We start from the raw sequence: 19894 nt of genomic DNA, 5'->3' as shown, positions 1-19894 counted from the left end.
TTGGAGCTACACCCCTGCTGTGCTCAGTCAGAGCTTACTCCTGGATCTGCACTCGGGGATCACACCTTTGCATTGTGGGGATTCCACTTCAGTTTCAAAGACAAAGCGCCAGTGCTGTGAGCTCGCTGCCCCGGGCAACAGAGGCTTCGGGAAACAAAACTCAGAGCAGTCTGAGTTTTAGGACACAGTCTCCTACTAACGAGGATGCATGTGGAGCCAGCTTGCCCGGGCAGGAACAGATGGGAGGGATCTTGATTGTGGACACACAGGAGAGCCCATGGGCGACACCCTTAATCCTCAGCAAGCAAGACCTCTGCGGGCAGCGCCACCGGGTACGACCCCGCCTCCCAGGAGCATAGCCGCTCAGGGCCTGAGCGCTGACCTGTCCCAGCTGGTGTGTGTCCACAGGCGTGTTGCTGGGGAGTCCCCGCACCCAAATTCAAGCTCTATAGACCCAAAGGAGGTTGCGTCGCTAAGTTAGGTACTTGATATAATAGGAATTCCATGTGTGTGGAGGGAAGTGGGTGGACCAGCTCAATTTCCGTTCCGGGGCTTCTGAGGTCCAAGCTCGGCTGCCCCAGCGCACGTTCTCGGGCACGACTCCTCGTGCCACTATCCTTGAGCTTTCTTTCCATCCTTCCCAGCGTCAAGCTTGAGGCGGGCCTGGGCCGAAGCTGCCCTCTGGGCCGGGGCCCCCGAGATCCTTGAGGCCAGGACACCCAGAAATTACTCCTGCACGTCCCCAAGGAAAGACCAAGAGCCAGTTGGGCGCCGCTCCTCCGCGCACCCCCGCGGGACCCTAGCATGCTGATCTGCCGCTGAGCTTCGCGGGGCTCAACTTGTCAAGGGAACCCAAGTCCCCTCACTGCCCACCTCCCGGGGGAAGGAGCGACCGGGACCGGCGCGACTGCCTGGAGCCGGCCACGGGGTCCCCTCTTTGCGGGCTCCAGCAGACTCGCCGCAAACGCAGCCCAGACTTGGAAAGCGCAGCGGGGCAAGGGTCGGGACGCGGCCCTCAAAGCCCCGCCCCTCCTCAAGACCACGCCCACCCTCACCGAGGCCCCGCCCACCTCCCGCTGCCTCAGGAGCCTCGCCCCTCGCACCCCGAGCCCGGTGGCCGAGCCGAGCCCCGCTGGGAGCTGGTGTCCCGCGCTCGCCGACATGCATCTGCACCGCTGGCTCATCCTCGCCGCGCAGCTTTCAGGTACGGCGGGGAGACCCTGAACCCGGGAAGTTAGGAACACTACCCCGGGGAGGTGCGGAACCCTGGCGACGGGGACACTGGCAAGCAGCGCAGCGGACGCCTTCCTGGGGTGGAAAGTCAGGGACTCCTGCTCTCCCTGCAACTGAATGTCCCATGGTTCGCCGGAGTCCCAGGAATGGGGCTGCATCTGCCCAAACACCTGGACCTAGGGGTCAGAAGGAGGAAGGAGGTTCAGAGAAGCTAAATGCCCCGTACCCAGGGTCCACTCAGGGATGTACCCTACAGAAGGTTCCAGAAACCCGGTGCTGGCTTTGATGAGGCGCACTTGACCCAGGGCACTGTGTACACATTGTTATTTTTTCTGGACTGAGAGAACTCCCTCCAGCACACCAGCGGCTTGAACGCTAGAGCCTGACCACCAACCCTAACCTGGCCCACTATCGTGCTGACCGTGGGCAGCCGCTGGGATGCAAGGCTGGATGCAGCCCCAGGCCTGCCCTCTGCCAAGACCCCACCACATCCCCTATTCCTTATCTTCCTGGCCCAGCCCCAAATTGCCCCGAAGAAGCAGGCCTTTGCCACCGGGATGCCCACTTGCAGGCCCAAGGCCTGACTGCTGGACTATCGGGGGTCGCACAGGAAGCATCTCCTCTGAGACCTGGCTGCTGTCTGCCCTGGTGACCCGGCTGCCTGCATCCAGCATGATGGTGGACCCAGTTAGGGCTGGTGGTCAGGCTCTAAGGTCCAAGAATCCAAGGGATTTCTCAGCCCGGAAGTCTTCGTGTCAGGGCTCGGTTGGGGATTGATTGTTCACAAACAGCTCTAACAGGACCCCTATATCCTCAATCTGGATTGGGTGGGCTCTGGCAGTTGACATGGACCCCTCTCTAGGCACACAAGCACATAATCCCAGTAGAGAGTGGCAGGTTTTCCAGATTCGGAGAGGAAGGGTCCAAAGCTCAGGTTCCAGGATCCCAGACGGGGTTTGAATCAGGAGCCACCGTGTAAACCGCACTTAAGGCAGCGTGATCACCAGCAGCCCTTCACCTTCCCGCGTCTGTTTCCTCCTGTGTTAAATGGATGAAATGGATTTAACACAGCACACCCCTACCCCCACCCCCACATGACCCGAGAATTTGGTGAGTTTAGTGAAGCTCTGCAGACTGGCACTCTGTTCTTAATTATTTCCCCCAAGAAGTCAATAACCCAAAAACAGTGGCCCGCCTGGCCTCTGCTGTGGAAGGTCAGGAAGCAAGGTGGGGAGAGCTGAGAAGGCCCCGGTTCCATTTCGTTCTCAGGGCAAGCGGAAGCTCACAGTGGTCTGTGAGCAGAGGAAAATGTTGACGTTCATTTCTTCAGGGCAGGCCTCTGTGGGGCCATGACATAAAGGCAGGATTGTTAATCCGGGGCCCACCTCAGAGTCTTCTCCTTCAGGGTAGACACACACTGACCTCGTTTGCCCTCTAAGACCTGTCTCTTTCTGAGCTTCACTGCCCCGGGTCTCTGCCCTGATTTCTCAGGCTTCTCTGGAGCCCACAGCTAAAACGGAAGCTCTCAGGACCATTCTGTGTGCAGAGCTTTCTCCAAGGGACCCACTCCGATCCTCTTCTTGAGATAACTGAAGGGGCTGAGCACAGGCTTCACATGCAGGAGGCCTGGATTTGCTCCTCTGCACCACCAGGAGTGATCACTTGAGCACGGAGTCTGGAGTAGCCCCTGAGTATTCCTGGGTCTGGACCCAAAGCCAGGAGAAGAAAGGATTCCTTTTAGGGGCCTGGGGAAAGGTATAGGAGACGGGTGCATGCTTAGTATGTGTAAAGCTACGAGTTTAGTCCCTGCACCAAACACGGCTCTGATAGACCCCAGCACTACAGGGTAAAGGCATTGAGCCATGTGCACAGTTAGCTGAGTATCACTGGGGTTCACCCCAGAGCCAACTGACACTGCCCCCACCCCCCAAAAAAACCTAAAAATTCAATGCAAGACTCACAGGCCGTGACTGTCAGGGCTTTACGGTTTGTCGCATACTATCTTGGATACTCAGTCCTCGGAGACAGGCACAAAACTCCCTCTCTGACAGGGCCCCTTGCTGGTGAGGCACAGAGGCCAGTCCAGGGGCCCATCCGGGAGTTCTGTTCTAGACTTATCAGGATCTAGCTCTGCCTTGCTGGTGATCCTCGCCTGAGATGGAAATGAACCCCCAGTCCCAGTTCTGGGATGCCGGAGCTCTAGCTGTGCTTCCCAGAGGTCATCAGTTCTCTTGTTCTAGTCATCACTGTCCAGAAACCAGGGCTGGTCCTCTCTGCCCTGCCTGCATCCTGGAATTTTGCTCCAAGCTTCCCTGGTTTCTCCCCAGCGACTCAGAGCCTCCTGCAGTTCAACACAGACTGGCAGCAGGGCAAGGGGAAGGGCAACTCTGAGGGCCAGTTGGAGGCTGGGGCAAGATCACGTATGTAATGAGCCCGGCACACTAGGACACAGTCAGTCCCTGGTAGTTTTCTTCCCGGTCCCTTGAGTAAAACTGGGTAGCATTAGCACCGGCCTTGCAGACGGTCCCCTGAGAAATGGCGAGCTGCAGCCCTCAGTCCAGGAGCCACCAGCTGCATCCTCCACAGCTCCCGAACCCTGCAATGAGGCAGGGCTTCCACGCACTTCTTTTGATGTGTGTGTGTGTGTGTGTGTGTGTGTGTGTGTGTGTGTGTGTGTTGCCAGGGTCAAACCTAGAGTCTCACAGATGCAAAGCAAATGCTCCCCCTCTGAGTCACAGCTCCAGCCCTTCCTTTGCTGTGTTGCTCAGGGGCACTGGGAGGTTTCACATCCATGACCTGTGCTTGTGCCGATGGTCACTGCTTCTCTCTTTTGACAGCTCTCCTTGGTGACTTGGTGCTACACCAGACCCCGAGGAATGCGCAGGTCCAGACCAACGGAATGGTCGTAATGTCCTGTGAAATGAAAGGCTCTTCCGGAACCTCAAGTATCGCCTGGGTGAAACGGTGCCTGACCCTCAGCGCAGACTGTCAACTAGAGTTCCTGGCCCAAAGGAATAGCCAAAATGAACTAATATATGGCAAGAAGGTGGAGAAGAGGCTCATTGTGCAAGAAAAGGGGAGCCAGTTTACCTTCAATCTCACAAGCTTGACACCTTCTGACAGTGGCGTCTACTTCTGTATGCTCATCTCCAGAGAGAAGACCTTTGGGATGGGAACTCAGCTGAATGTGGGTAAGAACCTGGCTCGTCACTTGTCAGTAAGGGTGGGGCACCTACCATGAGCCATGCAGGAACCAGGCGTGCCCTGCTCTATAGGATGGCTGCCATGAGCCTCTGGCTGAGAGTAACTGCATGTATCAAACACAGGGAAGGGTTTCATAGGGTTTTCTCACAATACCGCTGAGAGGTAGGGACTATTAAGCTTCCTGAGAGGTAGGGACTATTAAGCTTCCTGAGAGGTAGGGACTGTTAAGCTTCCTGAGAGGTAGGGACTATTAAACTTCCCACTATAAACAGATGCTTAGATGCTCTCAGTTTTGGAGGCTAGAGTCATTGCTCAGGAGGCTGGGCACATGCTTTGCAGTCAGGAGACCCAGGTTTGATTCCTGTTACCGCATGGTCTCCTGAGCACTGGCGGGGGGAACACCCAAACACAGGGCCAAGGGTAACTTCTAGACACCCCTGCATATAATCTCAGTCACCTCCCAAAACTAATGAGCACCTTGCTCTGATGGGGATGGATCGGTGCTAACCTTGGGCCGCATCAGGCCCACTTTGTCTCGTGGATCGTGCTGAGTGCCCAGACCTAACAGAGGCTGTGGAAGTGCCCATGTACGCACACTAGGATAAAGGTGTCTCTGGCTGTACCCAGCGGTGAGAACAGTTCTGGGGTGAGCAGAAGGCAGGTGCCCATACTCTCATCTTAGAGGCCCATGGCTTGAAGCCACACTCAGAGTTCTCGCCAGCTCAGTTGCAAACTTGGCTATAAATTCATCCTGTGCCTTTGGCAGCCTTTTTGAGTCCCTGGGCCTCGATTTTCTTGTGTCACGGGGCTGCTGATCATCCCCATTATTCCCCTCCAGACCTGAGAGCTGGACCCACTTATGAATAAATTCATTTTATCCAGTAGGAGTATATTACAAGCCACTTCAAATTTTCTAATAGGCATATTTTTTAAAATAAAGGGGCCAGAGAGATATTTTAGAGTTAGTACCTGTGCCTTGCATGGGACCCTGATTCAGTTCTCAGCACCACAAGCATCAGACTACCCTAAAGTTTCCTAAGACCCTTAGGTTTGACTTTAGAGACCCCCCCCAGCACATTGAGGTGGGCTTGGCAGTTCCACCACTGCAGGGCCTGAACAGCACTGCATCTTTGGCCCTCCTGTTCATCCATCCAATTCACTTGGCTGAGTATCACCAGGAAAGGCCCCCTGAGTACTACTTGAGAGCCCCCCTACAGGAAATTTAAAAGAATTAACTGAAATTAATTGCAATTATGTATTTTATTCAACTTATCAAGCCCGCTCAAACATGCCATCAATATAGAAATGATCGTGGGCCAGAGAGAGGGAACAGAGCTTATCTCGCACACATCCAACAGCAGTTTGAGTGCCACCACCACCACAGTCCCCAGGACTGCCAGAAGTGAGCCCTGAGTACAGAGCCAGGAGGAACTCCCAAGCATGGCGGGTGTGGTCCCCAAACCAGACCCCCCCCCACACACACACAAAATTATTACTGAGGGCCCAAGTAATAGTGCGGCGGGCAGGGCATTTGTCTTGTGTATGGCTGACCCTGGTTCAATCCCCAGCATCCCAGATGGTCCCTCAAGCACCGCCATGAGTAATCACTGAGCCTCTCTGGATGTGGCCCCCAAACAAAAATAAAACAGAACAAAAAATATTGCTACACTATTTTACATTTCCTTGTCACAGTACTCAGGGATTATTTCCCACCTATAGCACTGCTCAGGCCAGGCTGTCATTCACATGCTCGGCAGCAGGACTAAGCTATCAAGGGCATAGATGAGCCAGGGCCAAAATTCTCCAAGGCCTGCACCTGACTCTGTCTGCTTCCCCAAATGAGTCCACAGTGGGGCCACCAGGCTACTCATGGTCCCACATCTTGAGCACTTGGGTCCTTCTCAGTCTGGGGTACTCACAGTTTCAAGGGAACCCTTAAAACGAGATCACTTCGTGTGGGGGAGAGCAAAGCTGACAGGGGACAAGAGGAACGCCCATCACTGCTGACAAGCTTCGGTCCCAAGTAGGAGTCAGTGAGGTCGGGGAGAGGTGGAATGCAGGGAGATCTCTGGGTAAGAAGCCAGGCGTCCTGGGCTGGGGGCAGTCAACTGATCTGTACTGAAAACTGGGCTTTAAGGGGCCTGGGTTTGGTTTTGGCTAATTTATTTATTTATTTATTTATTTATTTATTTATTTATTTATTTATTTATTTTTGAGTCACACCCGGCGGTTACTCCTGGCTCTGCACTCAGAAATTACTCCTGGCGGTGCTCGGGGGAGCATATGGGATGCTGGGAATTGAACCCAGTTCGGCCTTGTGCAAGGCAAATGCCCTACCCGCTGTACTATCGCTTCAGACCCTGGCCAATTGTTTTAATCTTTAAGCCGACATCATCCCATTGATGCAATTTTAGGGTCCGAGAAAGGTGATAGTGAGTGAAATCAACAAAACTGTCTTTCTAAGTGCCCCCCCCCAGCCCCCAATCCACCCATTCACTTCTGACTTCAGGTTTTCATCTGCACTTAAGCCACCCACAGAGTAGGGACAATGATCTTTCCCAAACGGGGTGCTCGAAGCCATATTAACCTGCCGCACCCGCATGTCCAGAGCTGGGCTTTTATTTTCTGTTGAGTTTAAGGGGTTGGTGTCTTGGGGCCTCAGCTGACAGTACTGAGGGGCTGTTTCTGGCAGACCTGGAGGATCTGCAGTGCCAGGGGACGGACCCGAGACTCCCGCATCCACTCCAGTCTCTGAGCTGACTCCCTGGCCCAGCTCCCGCACCTTAGAAGCAGTGTCAAGGAGATAGAGGAGACTGTTAGTGCAGAGTGGACTGTTCCGGGACCCTAAGTGTCCTGTGTGGCTAAGGGCCTGCCTTTTTCAAGGAGGAAAGGTGACCTTCTTTGGGGAGCAGGTGATCAGGACAAGTCAAGGCTCTGGGCAAGAAGAAACTAAAGTGAAACAAACCCTACACCCCCTTCAGCCCCTGCGAAGGCTGAGCAGTGAGACTCCGAAGAGGGAACGGGCTTCTGGAGCTGGGAGGGCTGTCCTCCTGGCACGCGCGATAGCTGGGGTCCTTTGTCCTGTTCCCCAGTTCTCCGATGACTCGCTGTGCTTAACTTTTTGTCTGAAGATGTTTGCAGGACAGATGGTGCTGCAGTCTGAGCACCTAGAGTGGAGTCTTTGGGCTCGGTCTCTGCTCTTGGCTTTACTGCGTCTTCAACCCTAGCCAAGTGATTTCTCCAAGTCTCCGCTTTTTGGGGCTAAACTAGAGATCCCAACACCAGTCCCTAAAACACTGAGCTACCCAGTGAGCTCTGCAGGGCTCACCAGCCTAAGCACCAAGGACGGAGCAAGCGCCCTGTCAGTGACCGGGTTTCCACCGAGGTCGCAGGGAGCAGGCAGAGAAGAACACATCAGCTCCATTTCCAGGGTTGGTTGCTCAGGGGGTGAGGGGCCCATGTGCCCACTTAAAAAGAACCTTTCTCAGGGTTGGAAAGATAGTACAGCGGGTAGGGTTCTTGCCTTGCATGCCGCTGACACAGTTCAATCCCCAGCACCTGGTCCCCAGAGCTTCCAGGAATGATTCCTGAATTCATAGCCAGTTGTAAGCCCTGAGCACCCCAGCTATGGCCCTAACACAAAAAGAACAATAATCCCCTTTCTCGAGCCTTGTTTTCTGGCGTGGCAATGTGACTGGCACAGCTGGTATGGGGCATGCAGCCATGCTCACCCGGCCCAGCATCTGCTTTTTTTTTTTTTTGGTCACACCCAGTGATGCACAGGGGTTACTCCTGGCTCTGCACTCAAGAATTACCCCTGGCGGTGCTCGGGGGACCATATAGGATGCTGGGATTCGAACCTGGGTCAGCCTCGTGCAAGGAAAATGCCCTACCCGCTGTGCTATCACTCTAGTCCCGCATCTGCTTTTTTAAATGGAAGGCACCAGCTCCAAGCCTCTGACTGGTTGGCTGCCCCTCTTCATCTCCTGGATGTAAGTAACATTCAAGGTATCTCCTTTTTCGTAGAAGTCTTTGATGCGACATGTCTCTCCTCAGCCTACAGAGGCAAGGGTTGTGTTCAGGACACAGCCCGCTGTCCCTGTGTCTGCACTCTCTGTATGTGTTCCTCTGGCTTATCCCCACACAGGTGACACTGGATCAGAGCTGAAGGGGAGTCACCCACCTGGGATCAGGGGTCAGGACAAGCACTCCCCATGTTCCCTGTCCCCCACCATGGGTCTTGGGGACCACCACCTCACTCCCTGGCATTCCCCTTAGAAGTGATGAAAAAAATGCATTACCCCTCTTGGGGCTGGAGCCATAGCACAGTGGGTAGAACATTTGCCTTTCACGTGGCTGACCTGGGTTCGATTCTCAGCATCCCATATGATCCCCTGAGCACCGCCAGGAGGAATTCCTGAGTGCAGAGCCAGGAGGAACTCCTGAGCATTACTGGGTGTGACCCAAAAAGATAAAAAAAAAAATTGCAATACCCCTCTCAATAAGCACTGATCTCTCCAGAACCAGCAGTGCAGGATTTTCATTTTCTGGATTCACAGGGGTATAAGCAGGTATAGAATCTCTGGCTTGTTTTAACTCAATTAATTAGTTTGTGGTGCTAAAGATAGAACCTAGGACGTCATAAAGACAAGCGCTCTGCTGCTAAGCTCCATCACCGGCCCCTTGACTTGCTTTTTTTGCTTTTGATTTTTGTTTTGCTTTGTGCTCAGGCCTTGATGCTGGCTCTGTGCTCAGGGAGAACTTTTGGTGGAGCTTGGGAGACCTTATGGGGCACCAGGATTGAGCCTGGGCTGGCCGTGTGCAAGACAAGTGTCCTACATACTGTCTCTCCAGATTTCTGACTTACTTTTAGTTGGGTTATAAGTGCTGTGAGGGCTGGAGAGATAGCACAGTGGGTAGGGTGTTTGCCTTGCACTCGGTCGACCTGGGTTCAAATCCCAGCATCCCATATGATCCCCTGAGCACGGCCAGGGGTAATTCCTGAGTGCAGAGCCAGGAGTAACCCCTGTGCATCGCCAGGTGTGACCCAAAAAGCAAAAAAATAAATAAATAAAATAATAATCTTGTAGGTCTAAAATATATCAACGGCAGACCTCCACAAATATTTAATAAATGTAAGTTAAAAAAAAATAAGTGCAGTGAGCCAGAAGATACAATGGTGATTCTCCTATGTCCTTTATAAACTCAAATTATAGATTGTTCTCTGAAGGATGACAGGCCCTTAACTGTTCACAAGGTTACTCCTGAATTGCAAAATCTTCATGTTTGTTTTTATAGGAGCCAAATCCTTCGTGCTTGGTGGGGTAGGCTGACATGTGTGGTATGATGTTTGTGGGCTACCAGGGGAGTGTTGGGGACCATAAGGTGTCAGGGATTGAATTCAGAGCCTCGTGCATGCTAAGTATGTACCATACCCCTTGAGATATCTTCCTGGCCCCCACATGTCTTGCTTTCCTCCTCTTCCCCCACTCAGGAGGAGAACCAGCCCTGAACCCTATGGCCTGCACCATGTCCCCATAGAGAAGGACTTTGCTCACCTGCTTTCCTAGTGCTCCGTCTGCCTGCTTAGAAATGGGCAGGAGGGGTTGAGAAACAGGGTGTGCCCTGGGCTCTGCCGGGTGGAGCCAAAGTCTCCCTCTCACTTGGCTGAGCACATGCACCCCTTAAAATCTCAAGGCAACCCTGAGAAGGAGACAAGAAAGGGAGAGCGAGACACAGCAGAGTGACAGGGCTCTTCCCCAGTCACCGAGTGATTTAATCAGCGGAGCTGCCGCTCTCCAGGACGAGCCATGCCAGCGTCCCTGGGGACCAGAGGCCCTCACAGGAAGAGGTGCTTTTGCTTTTTGGGTCACACCTGGGGATGCTCAGGGTCTGCACTCAGGAATTACTCCTGACAGTTCTCGAGGGACCATATGGGATGCCGGGGATCAAACCCAGGAGGGGAGCATGCAAGGCCCTACCCGCTGTGCTATCGCTCCGGTCCCAGGAAGAGGTGATTTTGAAGTGAGCCCCAGCCTGCCTGTTGTCCGCCAGGCTAACATGTGTGTCTTGTTTGCTTTCTGCAGTCGATGTTCTTCCCACCTCTGCCCAGACCACCACGAAATCCACCCCCAAGAAGAAAGTGTGCCAGCTCCCAAGCCCTGTGGCCCCGAAGGGTGAGTTCTGCACCCCCGCCCAGGACCCTCTGAAGCGCCTCCCTTTCTTCTTTTAAAGACTCTGAGAAGGAAAACTGCTTCTCTCCTTCCTCCCACCACTCCTGTGTTTCTCCCTTCCCAGTCACAGGCCCCTCCCAAGTGCGGGTCTGGACTCTTTGGGCTGCTCCTCTGGCCCCAGCTGGGGGCCTCAGGCCTCTTGTCGGCTTACATACAGCCCAGATGAGGAGAAATGCAGACAGAAATTGTGAAGCGATGTGCAGGCTGAGTTTGTCATAAAAGCAGCTTTATCGACAACGGCCCCAAAGTAGAATCCGCTCGTATGTCTGTCACCAGTTTGCAGAGGGGTGGGATCTCCCTGTAACTGCATATGAATTGGTCATAAAGAATAGAGTCCTGCCAAATGCCACACCTTGGGTGAATCTTTTTGTTAAGGCATGCTGACATATAAAATTAGTTTCAGGCATACGATATAATGACTCAAGATTTGTATATGTCATAAAATAATCATTTCATAATATGTGAACTAAGTCTCAATGCAGTTATTAGCAAACACACAGCAACTTAAAGAAACAGTACTTTTTTTGTGGGGAGGCACACCTGTGACTCAGAACTCCTGGTTCTGTGTTTGGGGATCAAGCACTTCTGCTGATGCTTGGGGGACCATATGTGGTGCCAGAGATTGGCCACATGCAAGGTGAGTGTCCTACCCACTGTACTATCTCTCACTGTTATCAAAGTTTTAACACTTAACATGAGATCTGTCACAACATCCACTGACTGTGTTAGTGAGTGAACAGCCCCCCCCCCCCACCCCTTCAGCATGCTAACCCATTGACTCTGTGCCTGGAGTATGCACACACATATCACACACATGACACACGACATACTACACCATACACCGCTTGTATAAAAAAACACCTCACATCACACACACACTGTACATACCACACATATGACAAACACATACCCCATACTCACACACATCACACACTATGCACATACCACAGGTACACTATACACACCACACATGTCACACACCTCACACCACACATACCACTTTTACACTTCCTTAGAAGCCCCAAGCTAAACATTTTTTCTGGAAAAATACAAACCTATCTCTGCCAGGGTAACTGGTGACAAACAAAGTTCCATTTGTTCCTCACCCAAGAACAGACAACAAGCAGCCACAGCAGAGCTGCGGGGGTCACTTTATCTTAAACGTATCAGGTGCAGGCTAGATTGTGGCAGAGGAGGGTCCCGGAGCGAGGCCCAGGGGTCAGGGCCTGGCAGCTACTGCGTGAGGCCCAGGAAAGTGGAAAGTAGAGTGTGTGCAGGAGGTCGGAGGCTGGGGACATGGAGGGGCAAGAGCAGCCGCATTTATAAAGGGTTCGTGTCCCACAGCTTCATCCAAATTTCAAAGTGGGCACAACACAAAAAGGACACAAAGGATGCATACGTGAAGAGAAAAATGGGGTGTACACCGTGACTATGGGGGAGCAAGGAGGCCCAATAAGATAAAGGGGTTCCCCGAGCCACCTGTCCACTCCCAGCCCACACAGTAGTGACATGAAGATACACACCTGGCAACAAAGCCTTTATCCTAGTGCCGAATTGAGCACCCACACACACCAGCACTTTATACAGATGTAATTTGCAAGCATAAATTCCCCCCTCTTAGCTGAATGAATCAGGGATGAATTGACCAGGCGTTGCAGCCATCAAACACCATCATGTCTCAGAGCTCGTTCATCCCCCCACCCTCACCCTGAGATCCCTTGAGCTTATTTCCAGCTCATCTCAGTCCCCACCCTGGTCCCTGGCTCCACCAAGTCCACATTCTGTCTCCAGATTTGCCTTCTCTGGACGATTCAGATAAGTAGAATCAGGCAACATGGGCCCTTTTGTGCCTGACTTCTTTAATTTACTGTCGCATTTTTGAGATAAGTTGAAGTTCATCTAGTTGGGAGAGGTGAGGGGGGCTCAGGCAGAAACTCTAAATTGAGTGGGGGAAAGAACTCACCGTCTCCCCTCCACACTCACCTCAGCTCATGCTGTCCCCTTCACTCATTTCCTGCCATTCAGGGGTCTCAGTGGAAGAGCATGTAATTTAGAACTGAGGTACCCCAGGGGCCAGAGCACAGTACAGCAGGTAAGGCAGTTTTTGCTTTCTATGTAGTTGACCAGGGTTCAGTCCCCAGCAACCCATATGGTCCCCCCAAGCACTGTCAGGAGTGATTCCTGAGTGCAAAGCCAGGAGTAACCCCTGAGCACAGCCAGGAGTAACCCCTGGGACACGAACCCTTAATAAGTGTGGCTGCTGTTGCCCCTCCATGTCCCCAGCCTCTGTTCTCCTGCACATGCTCTACTTTCCTCTTTCCTGGGCCTCATGCGGCAGCTGCCAGACCCTGACCCCTGAGTCTTGCTCCAGCTATAACCCCCCCCAAAAAAAAAACTGTAGCACTGTAGCACTGTCATCCCATTGTTTATCGATTTGCTCGAGCGGGCACCAGTAATGTCTCCATTGTGAGACTGTTGGTACTGTTTTTGACATATCAAATATGCCACAGGGAGCTTGCCAGGCTCTCCGAGATGGATGGAGAAATCGAACCCAGGTCGGCCATGTGCAAGGCAAACACCCTATCCACTGTGCTATCTCTCCAGTTCTCCTCCCAAAAAAAAACACCAAACAAAAACAAAATATTGGGATACCCCAAGCCCTGGCCTGCTTTTACCAGGTCATGGAGTTTGACTTCTTTGAATCTTGGTTTTCTGAGCTATAAAATGAGAGTGATAAATGGACCATTGTAATTTCCTTGGCAGATGGAAATTTAAAATTAGTCCCATAATTCAGCACTTATTAGAGAACGTAAACATTCTCTCTCTTCCCTGACATCCAAAATGCTTTGGTATTTTTTTTAACTCCAGCTCAAGTCTGAAACCTTGTTCTTTTTACCCCCTGACCCAGTTCTGTCCCTCGGTTACTCACAAGGGACAGCTATAGGGGCCTAAAGGGTGTCAGCTGGGGCACTGAAATGTGAACTTTATTGTTGGAATAGGATACAAAACAGACGAAAGAACGCATGGACAAATCATGGAGCAAAGCCAGGACATGGGCTTCTATGTGAAAATAGGCAGACACTGAGTAATCAGAAAACACAAGTGAAATATCAGTTCCCAGAGATGAACTGATTAAAATCTAAAAATCTTTGCTGATACCGAGGATAGCAGGATGCACAGTGGGTGGTTGGGAATGGAGCAAAGTGCAGCCTTTAAGGAATGCTTCCATGGTATTGGCAACATATAAAGTGGGTGTGGAGGGGTCTGAGAAACACCTCAGGGGACTGGAGCATATGCTTCGTATGTGAGGCACATTCAATCCCTAGCACTGCATGTCACCTCAGCACTGCCAGAAGCAACCCTCAACCTGAACCAGTAGTAGTCCCCAAATACTGCCAGGAATGCTCCAAAAAATAAATGAACCCCAAAATAAATAAAATGGGCCTGGACCATGGCTAGCGGTTTCTTTGGTATCTGCTCAGAAAGCCTCCTACATACAGATAAATATATCAGAATGTTTTCAGCAAAGTTATTTGCAAAAATAAGCACAGGAAACCACCCAAATGACTATTGGTGGCAAAAAAATTTGTGGCACATCTGTACCGTCAAACGTTGGTCTTCTGGGGGAAAAGTATGCTAATACGTTCAAGGGAGCGGGGAAATGCCTACAGATCAATACAGTCCCTCGAGTCACAATGTTTTTTTAAAAAAAAAACAAAAAACAGGGGCTGCAGCGATAGCACAGTGGGTAGGGCACTTGCCTTGCACTCCAGGTGACATGTGGTTGGAAGGCATGTGGCCAGGGATCAAGCCCAGTCACATCTGCAAGGCTCTACCACTTAAGCCACATCCCTGGACTTTTTACATGAATCGGTGATGATGGAAACACTCAACTCTTTCTTGTGAATTTCAAACAAGGTATTAAAATAAGCAGTAAACATCCCATGTATCACTGTATCACTGTCATCCCGTTGTTCATCGATTTACTCGAGCAGGCACCAGTAACATCTCCATCCGAGCCCTGAGATTTTATTTGTTTTTGTTTTTGTTTTTTGGTGTTTTGTTTTTTTGTTTTTTTTTTTTTGCTTTTTGGGTCACACCTGGCGATGCACAGGGGTCACTCCTGGCTCTGCACTCAGGAATCACCCCTGGCAGTGCTCAGGGGACCATATGGGTTGCTGGGAATCGAACCCAGGTCGGCCGCGTGCAAGGCAAACGCCCTCCCCGCTGAGCTATCACTCCAGCCCCCGAGGCCTGAGATTTTAGCAGCCTCTCCTTACTCGTTTTTCCCAATGATTGGAGGCTCTTTTTGGGGTCAGGGGAATGAGACCTGCATTTGGAATATCGAATACGCCACAGGGAGCTTGCCAGGCTCTGCCGTGAACATGTACCTGAACAAACTTGGCTCTCTCCTTGTAACATAAATAGATCCTGAGTCTAATTAATCATTTTTAAATGTAAGTGGAAGGCAAAGAGGTCTGTATAGGATACTGTATTTGAGCTTCAGGGGCTCCTTGGCCACCGGCGTTCTCTGTGGTGGTGCTTCCTGGGATCTCCCCATGTGTCAGATGCTCAGTGAGTGTGTCTCTTCCAGATCAGCCTTGCAGCTTCATCACCCTTGGCCTGCTGGTGACTGGTGTCCTGTTTCTGCTGCTGTGCTTGGGGGTGGCCATCCGCCAACACCGTAAGTCACCTCTTTGGGGCCATCGAGCTGTTGGAGATGGCCCCGAGAGTCCTTTCTCCTCTGCAGAGAGCAGCCTGGCAGAAGCTTGACTCCCCCCTCAACTCCCCCAAGTACTGGGTAGTTCCAGAGGTGATTCTCTTACCTCAGGAATCACTCAAGCTTGGGTGACTGTGCCTGATCTGGTGGCCTTGTGCCTTTCTGGGCCTCGGAGCCCCGCACCATGCTCGGGTACCTCTCTGCCAGGGTGCAGTTTGCAGAGTTCTGCCCCAATGGCTCTGTGACTCTCAGCTCCAGCAGTGACAAATTTCAGATGGGAGGTGGGGATGCTGGGTTCGGGGGGCTGTGTCCTCACATTCCTCTGTCATGAGGTCAGGGAAACAGATGGGTGCTGTTCCCCTTTCCCAAGGCTTGGGTTGTCTCCCTTGGCAGGGAGTGGAGGGCGGGAGGAGCTTCCAGCTCTGTGTGGCTTCATCAGATCAAGAGGAGCAGCTGGGAGGCGCCCACGGGTGCCTGAGGGCCCGACTCTGCCCCTGACCTGTCTGCTCCCCTACAGAGCTCTTCCTCACACAAGCCCGTTTCTTCCGGGGCCCCAACTCAGAGGTGGCTTTTTCCCAGGAGAGCCCCCCACTGGGTGTGTGATGACAATTGTGGATTCTCTGCCCAGAGCAAACATCCTGTGCACATTCGTGCTTGCAGGCGTTGCCCCTTGTTCCGTCTGAGGAAGCCCATTAAAGCCCAGTGGTCTACACTCCTTCACCCAGGACCTGACGAGTCCAATTTTGTTTGTTTTAACCACATGCATGATGTTGACATATCATGCATGTGGTTAAAATAATTTAAAAAAGAATGTAACAAAGGATGAGATCAAGGTGTCAACAGATGTGTTCAGGATCCTCCCTGCACTCATCATCCTGCATATTTCCCAGGAGAAACTCCTACAGCCCACCCCAATGCTCTTGCTCCACCTAATTCCTGAAGCCTGGACTAGATCAACCGAGTTTGAATTCTGGTTTTACTACTCACTAGCTATAGAATTTGGAACAAGCAGTAACTCCCTAATTTGGAGTAAAGTCATTCCCTTGCGCTTAGCCATGTACAGAAAAGAGGTAACAGGGGTGGTGGCCAGCTACCAGATCAGCTGTCCCCACTCGGGGTACTGAGGTGTGGGAAGTGGTCTGGAGTGTGAGCGTCCCCTCTCCTCACCCTCCTTCATCTCTGGGGCCCGGGTCAGCAGCCCACAGCCTGCAACAAATGCTGTCGTTCTTTTCTCTTTCAGGCCTTCAGAGGAGAGCCCAGATTCAGTTCTTAAAACAGTGAGTGTGCCCCAGCTGCTGCCCTCGCCCTGACTCCCCAACCCCCACCCCTTCCCCGCCACCCCCCTGCCCCAACCCACAGCCCACAGTCTGCACTGAGCTGAAGCCAGACATTGATCTCGAAAGCCCCAGGCTATATGGCTCAGAGTCGTGGAGCCTGGCACCTGAGAGACCCCGGCCTGATCCCTAGCACCACAGGTCTCCTCCTCAAACACTGGTGGCCCAGCACCGCCAGGCAACTTCTAGCCCAAGGCCTGAACCTGCAGGAAGTGTCATTGAGGGCAGCCCCCTGGGGTCCCCTAGCTCTGCAGGAAAAAAAAAATAAGGATGTATAATCAGAGTGATAGAGTTGGGGGAAAAGAACCGTAGCAACCTCAAGTCATTTAAGTTAGTCATTTAAAGTATATTTCAGGTATGGAAGACTGAGCTCTGAGTTCTCCTGATGTTGCTCACAGGGTGGTCGAGGGGGCTAGAGACATAGCTCAGTGGACACAGTGTTTGCCTTGCATGCGGCCAACCCGAGTTTGATCCCTGGCATCCCACATAGTCCCAGGAGCACCACCAGGATTAATTCTTGAGTGCAGAGTCAGAAATAACCACTGAGCATCACTGGGTGTATACCTCTCCCCCACCCCCCAATGCCCCTAACAAAAATGGTGTGGTAGAATATCTCAAGCTCTTTCTCACCTGTGATTTCGTTCCACTTGGGCTGTAAGACATAGGCAGGTTATTTTCACAGATCTCAGCAGAGACTTAATCAAAAGAAGTAAAGACAGAAAGAGATCTAAGGCCCACTGTGCCCCAGGCCAGGCCCCCATGCCCTCCAGTCAGCAGCCTCCCTCCCTGCTGGCACGGGCTTTCTTCCACCTTGAGTCCCACCATCTGCCACCCTCCACCCCACGTGGATCACAGATGTTGGCAAAGCCATAAGCTGAGTCACACAGAGCCGAGGGCTAGACCCTCTCTTTGGTCAGCTGAGCCGTAGAAGCAGATAGGAACCCGGAGGCTGTGAGAGGCAGAGACTGCTGGCTGTCACACCCCAACTCCTGCACGGGTTCTTGGATGGCCTGGAGGGGCTCAGAGGGGCTGGGACCATAGCCCAAGAGGCAGAGCACATGCTTGGTACATGTGAGGCCAAGGTTTGATCCCCAGCAGCACTTGAACCCCTGAGCTCCATGGGGAATGGCCTTAGTAAGCACTTCTAGGGCCTCCATCACTGGGGGTGGCCCGTGTTAAAAAAAAGTTTAGGGAAAAAAATAGGGGACTGGAAAGATAGGATAGGGTCTAAGGAGCTTGTCTCGCACACAGCTGACCCCCCAGAAGCCATCTCTGAGCACTGCCAGGAGTGTGCCCTGAGCATACGTAGTCGGATGTGGTCCCAAAGCCAAAATGAAGAAAGAAACAAATGGTTATTTCCTGTGTAAAGTCTCTATATTTTGTTATATATTGTCACACATGTCCTAGGTGTATAGATCGTTGTTTATAGTTTATTAAATATGCCTACTGAATGGGGGGAGGCATTTTCTTTTTTTTTTAATTTTTATTTTATCACCATGTGGAAAGTTACAAAGTTTTCAGGTTTATGTTTCAGTTATACAATATTCAAACACCATCCCTTCACCAGTGCCCATATTCCACCACCAAAAATCCCCAGTATACCCCCGTCCCCCCCAACTGTATAACTGATGAATTTCACTTCATTTTCTCTTTACCTTGATTATGTTCCATATCGCAAAACAAAACGGGGGGAGGCATTTTCAATGGTAATTTTGGTTATGTGCAATCTTCACCATACTTTTTAAATATACTCCCTCTATGTAAAAGATTAGGTAAGTTGGCCTAAGCTAGGCAGCTAGACACCTAGAATGTTCTAAGGAATGATTCAGTGTGGAGACTGCCTGCTCCTCTTCTTCCTGCTCACTCCTGTGTTTCAGCTTGTTCCACAGTGAGCTCATGCCAGTTTTGAAGGATCTGGCTTCAGGATCTCCTACTCTGGCAAACCAGGGCTGAAGGTGGTCTGAGAGGGAGAAGGGGATGGGAGTGCCCCCCATGCACACTCTTACTCATAGCCGTTCTATTCTCCTGCCGGACACTTGCCTATAAGATGCCATTGGAACAAGAGGGTTAGTGATGTAAGAAAGTAAAAACGCATTTGAAAACCATCTAACAGATCAGCTGTTCTGAACGCAGTCTGGGATAGGAGACTGACCTCCCCTGACTCCTGCCTAGTCTTGAAGAATCATCCCCTGATCTGGCCATCTTCTCCTGGGCCCTGAGACTGGCATTTGTGCATAGCTTGTCTTAGAAGACTCTGCTGGGAGTCACGGCACTCAGAGCTAGATTCCTTGGTGTTTTGTTCATTGAGTTTTAAATTTTTTAATTTTATTATTTATTTATTTATTTATTTATTTGCGATTTGGGGCCCATACCTAGCTGTGTTCAGAGTTTCCTCCTTGGCTCTGTGCTCAAGTATCGGTTCTTCAGGTACTCAGGGACCAGAAGGGGTGTCAGGGAATCAAACCCAGGTTGGTCATATGCGAGGCAAGTGTCTTGCTCACCAAACTATCTCTCCAACGCCAAAGCTAAATTTTTTTAGGTAACTTGAGACAGGCCCTTAAAACACACTCATAGAATTCATGACTCCTGTCTGCTTATCTGTCATTTTTCTCGGCGGCAGGAAGTAAGTGGTATCACAACTTGCTGTTGTTTTCAGGTTTTATAGATGAACAGAGACTGCACCATTACTGTCCTGCAGCAAAGAGTCATTGGTCAGTGAAGACTGCAAGCTGAGAGATGAAAGAGAAGAGATGTATTCAACCATCGACATTTCACTGATCTGCTGAATCTGCCTGCTTTTCACTTCTGCAGAGTCTTTTCTTAGGGCATGGGAGGAACTTTTGAGGTGGGCAACTGGGAATCTCAGAGAGAAAGCCTGAGCTTCGGGTCACTTCCTGTAAGAAATGTCGCCAGGACCTCACATCTAGTTCCCGCCTGGCCCTGGGCTGGGCTGAGACTTTGCTGGTCGTCCAGCCATAGTTCTGCAAGTCCCTGACCCTGGCAGAGCCATATCACGAGTCCTGAGCTACTTCTGGGATTGTGCTGTATGACTCCCCCTTCGTCTTCTTGGGGCTGGGGCTGACAGTTCTCTACAGACTCCCAGATCATACTCAGCTTGGAAAGGAGCTGCCCAAAGGAACTGGCCCAGCTCCCCAGGTCATTTTAGTCTC

The 19894-nt window shown here is 51.6% G+C and overlaps 1 protein-coding gene across 1 annotated transcript; it reads left to right on the top strand.

The window, feature by feature from the left end:
- Positions 1–1100: 1100 nt before the first annotated feature.
- On the top strand, positions 1101–19612 carry CD8B (CD8 subunit beta). The gene is made up of 5 exons (XM_055123099.1): positions 1101–1204; positions 4071–4424; positions 10524–10613; positions 16631–16667; positions 19381–19612. The coding sequence occupies exons 1-5, from the start codon at positions 1162–1164 to the stop codon at positions 19391–19393; spliced, it is 537 nt and encodes a 178-aa protein (XP_054979074.1). The 5' UTR covers positions 1101–1161; the 3' UTR covers positions 19394–19612.
- The last annotated feature ends 282 nt before the right edge of the window (positions 19613–19894 follow it).

This window comes from Sorex araneus, chromosome X, assembly GCF_027595985.1.
Source record: "Sorex araneus isolate mSorAra2 chromosome X, mSorAra2.pri, whole genome shotgun sequence".
NCBI lineage: Eukaryota > Metazoa > Chordata > Mammalia > Eulipotyphla > Soricidae > Sorex > Sorex araneus.
The sequence above is the reverse complement of the archived record's forward strand: the minus strand, read 5'-3'. Positions and strand labels throughout refer to the sequence as shown.

Coding starts and splice junctions, on each gene's coding strand:
- CD8B (XM_055123099.1), top strand. CDS start 1,162: ATGCATCTGCACCGCTGGCTCATCCTCGCCGCGCAGCTTTCAG. Junction 4,425..10,523: donor GGGAACTCAGCTGAATGTGG/GTAAGAACCTGG, acceptor TGCTTTCTGCAG/TCGATGTTCTTCCCACCTCT. Junction 10,614..16,630: donor AAGCCCTGTGGCCCCGAAGG/GTGAGTTCTGCA, acceptor TTTCTCTTTCAG/GCCTTCAGAGGAGAGCCCAG.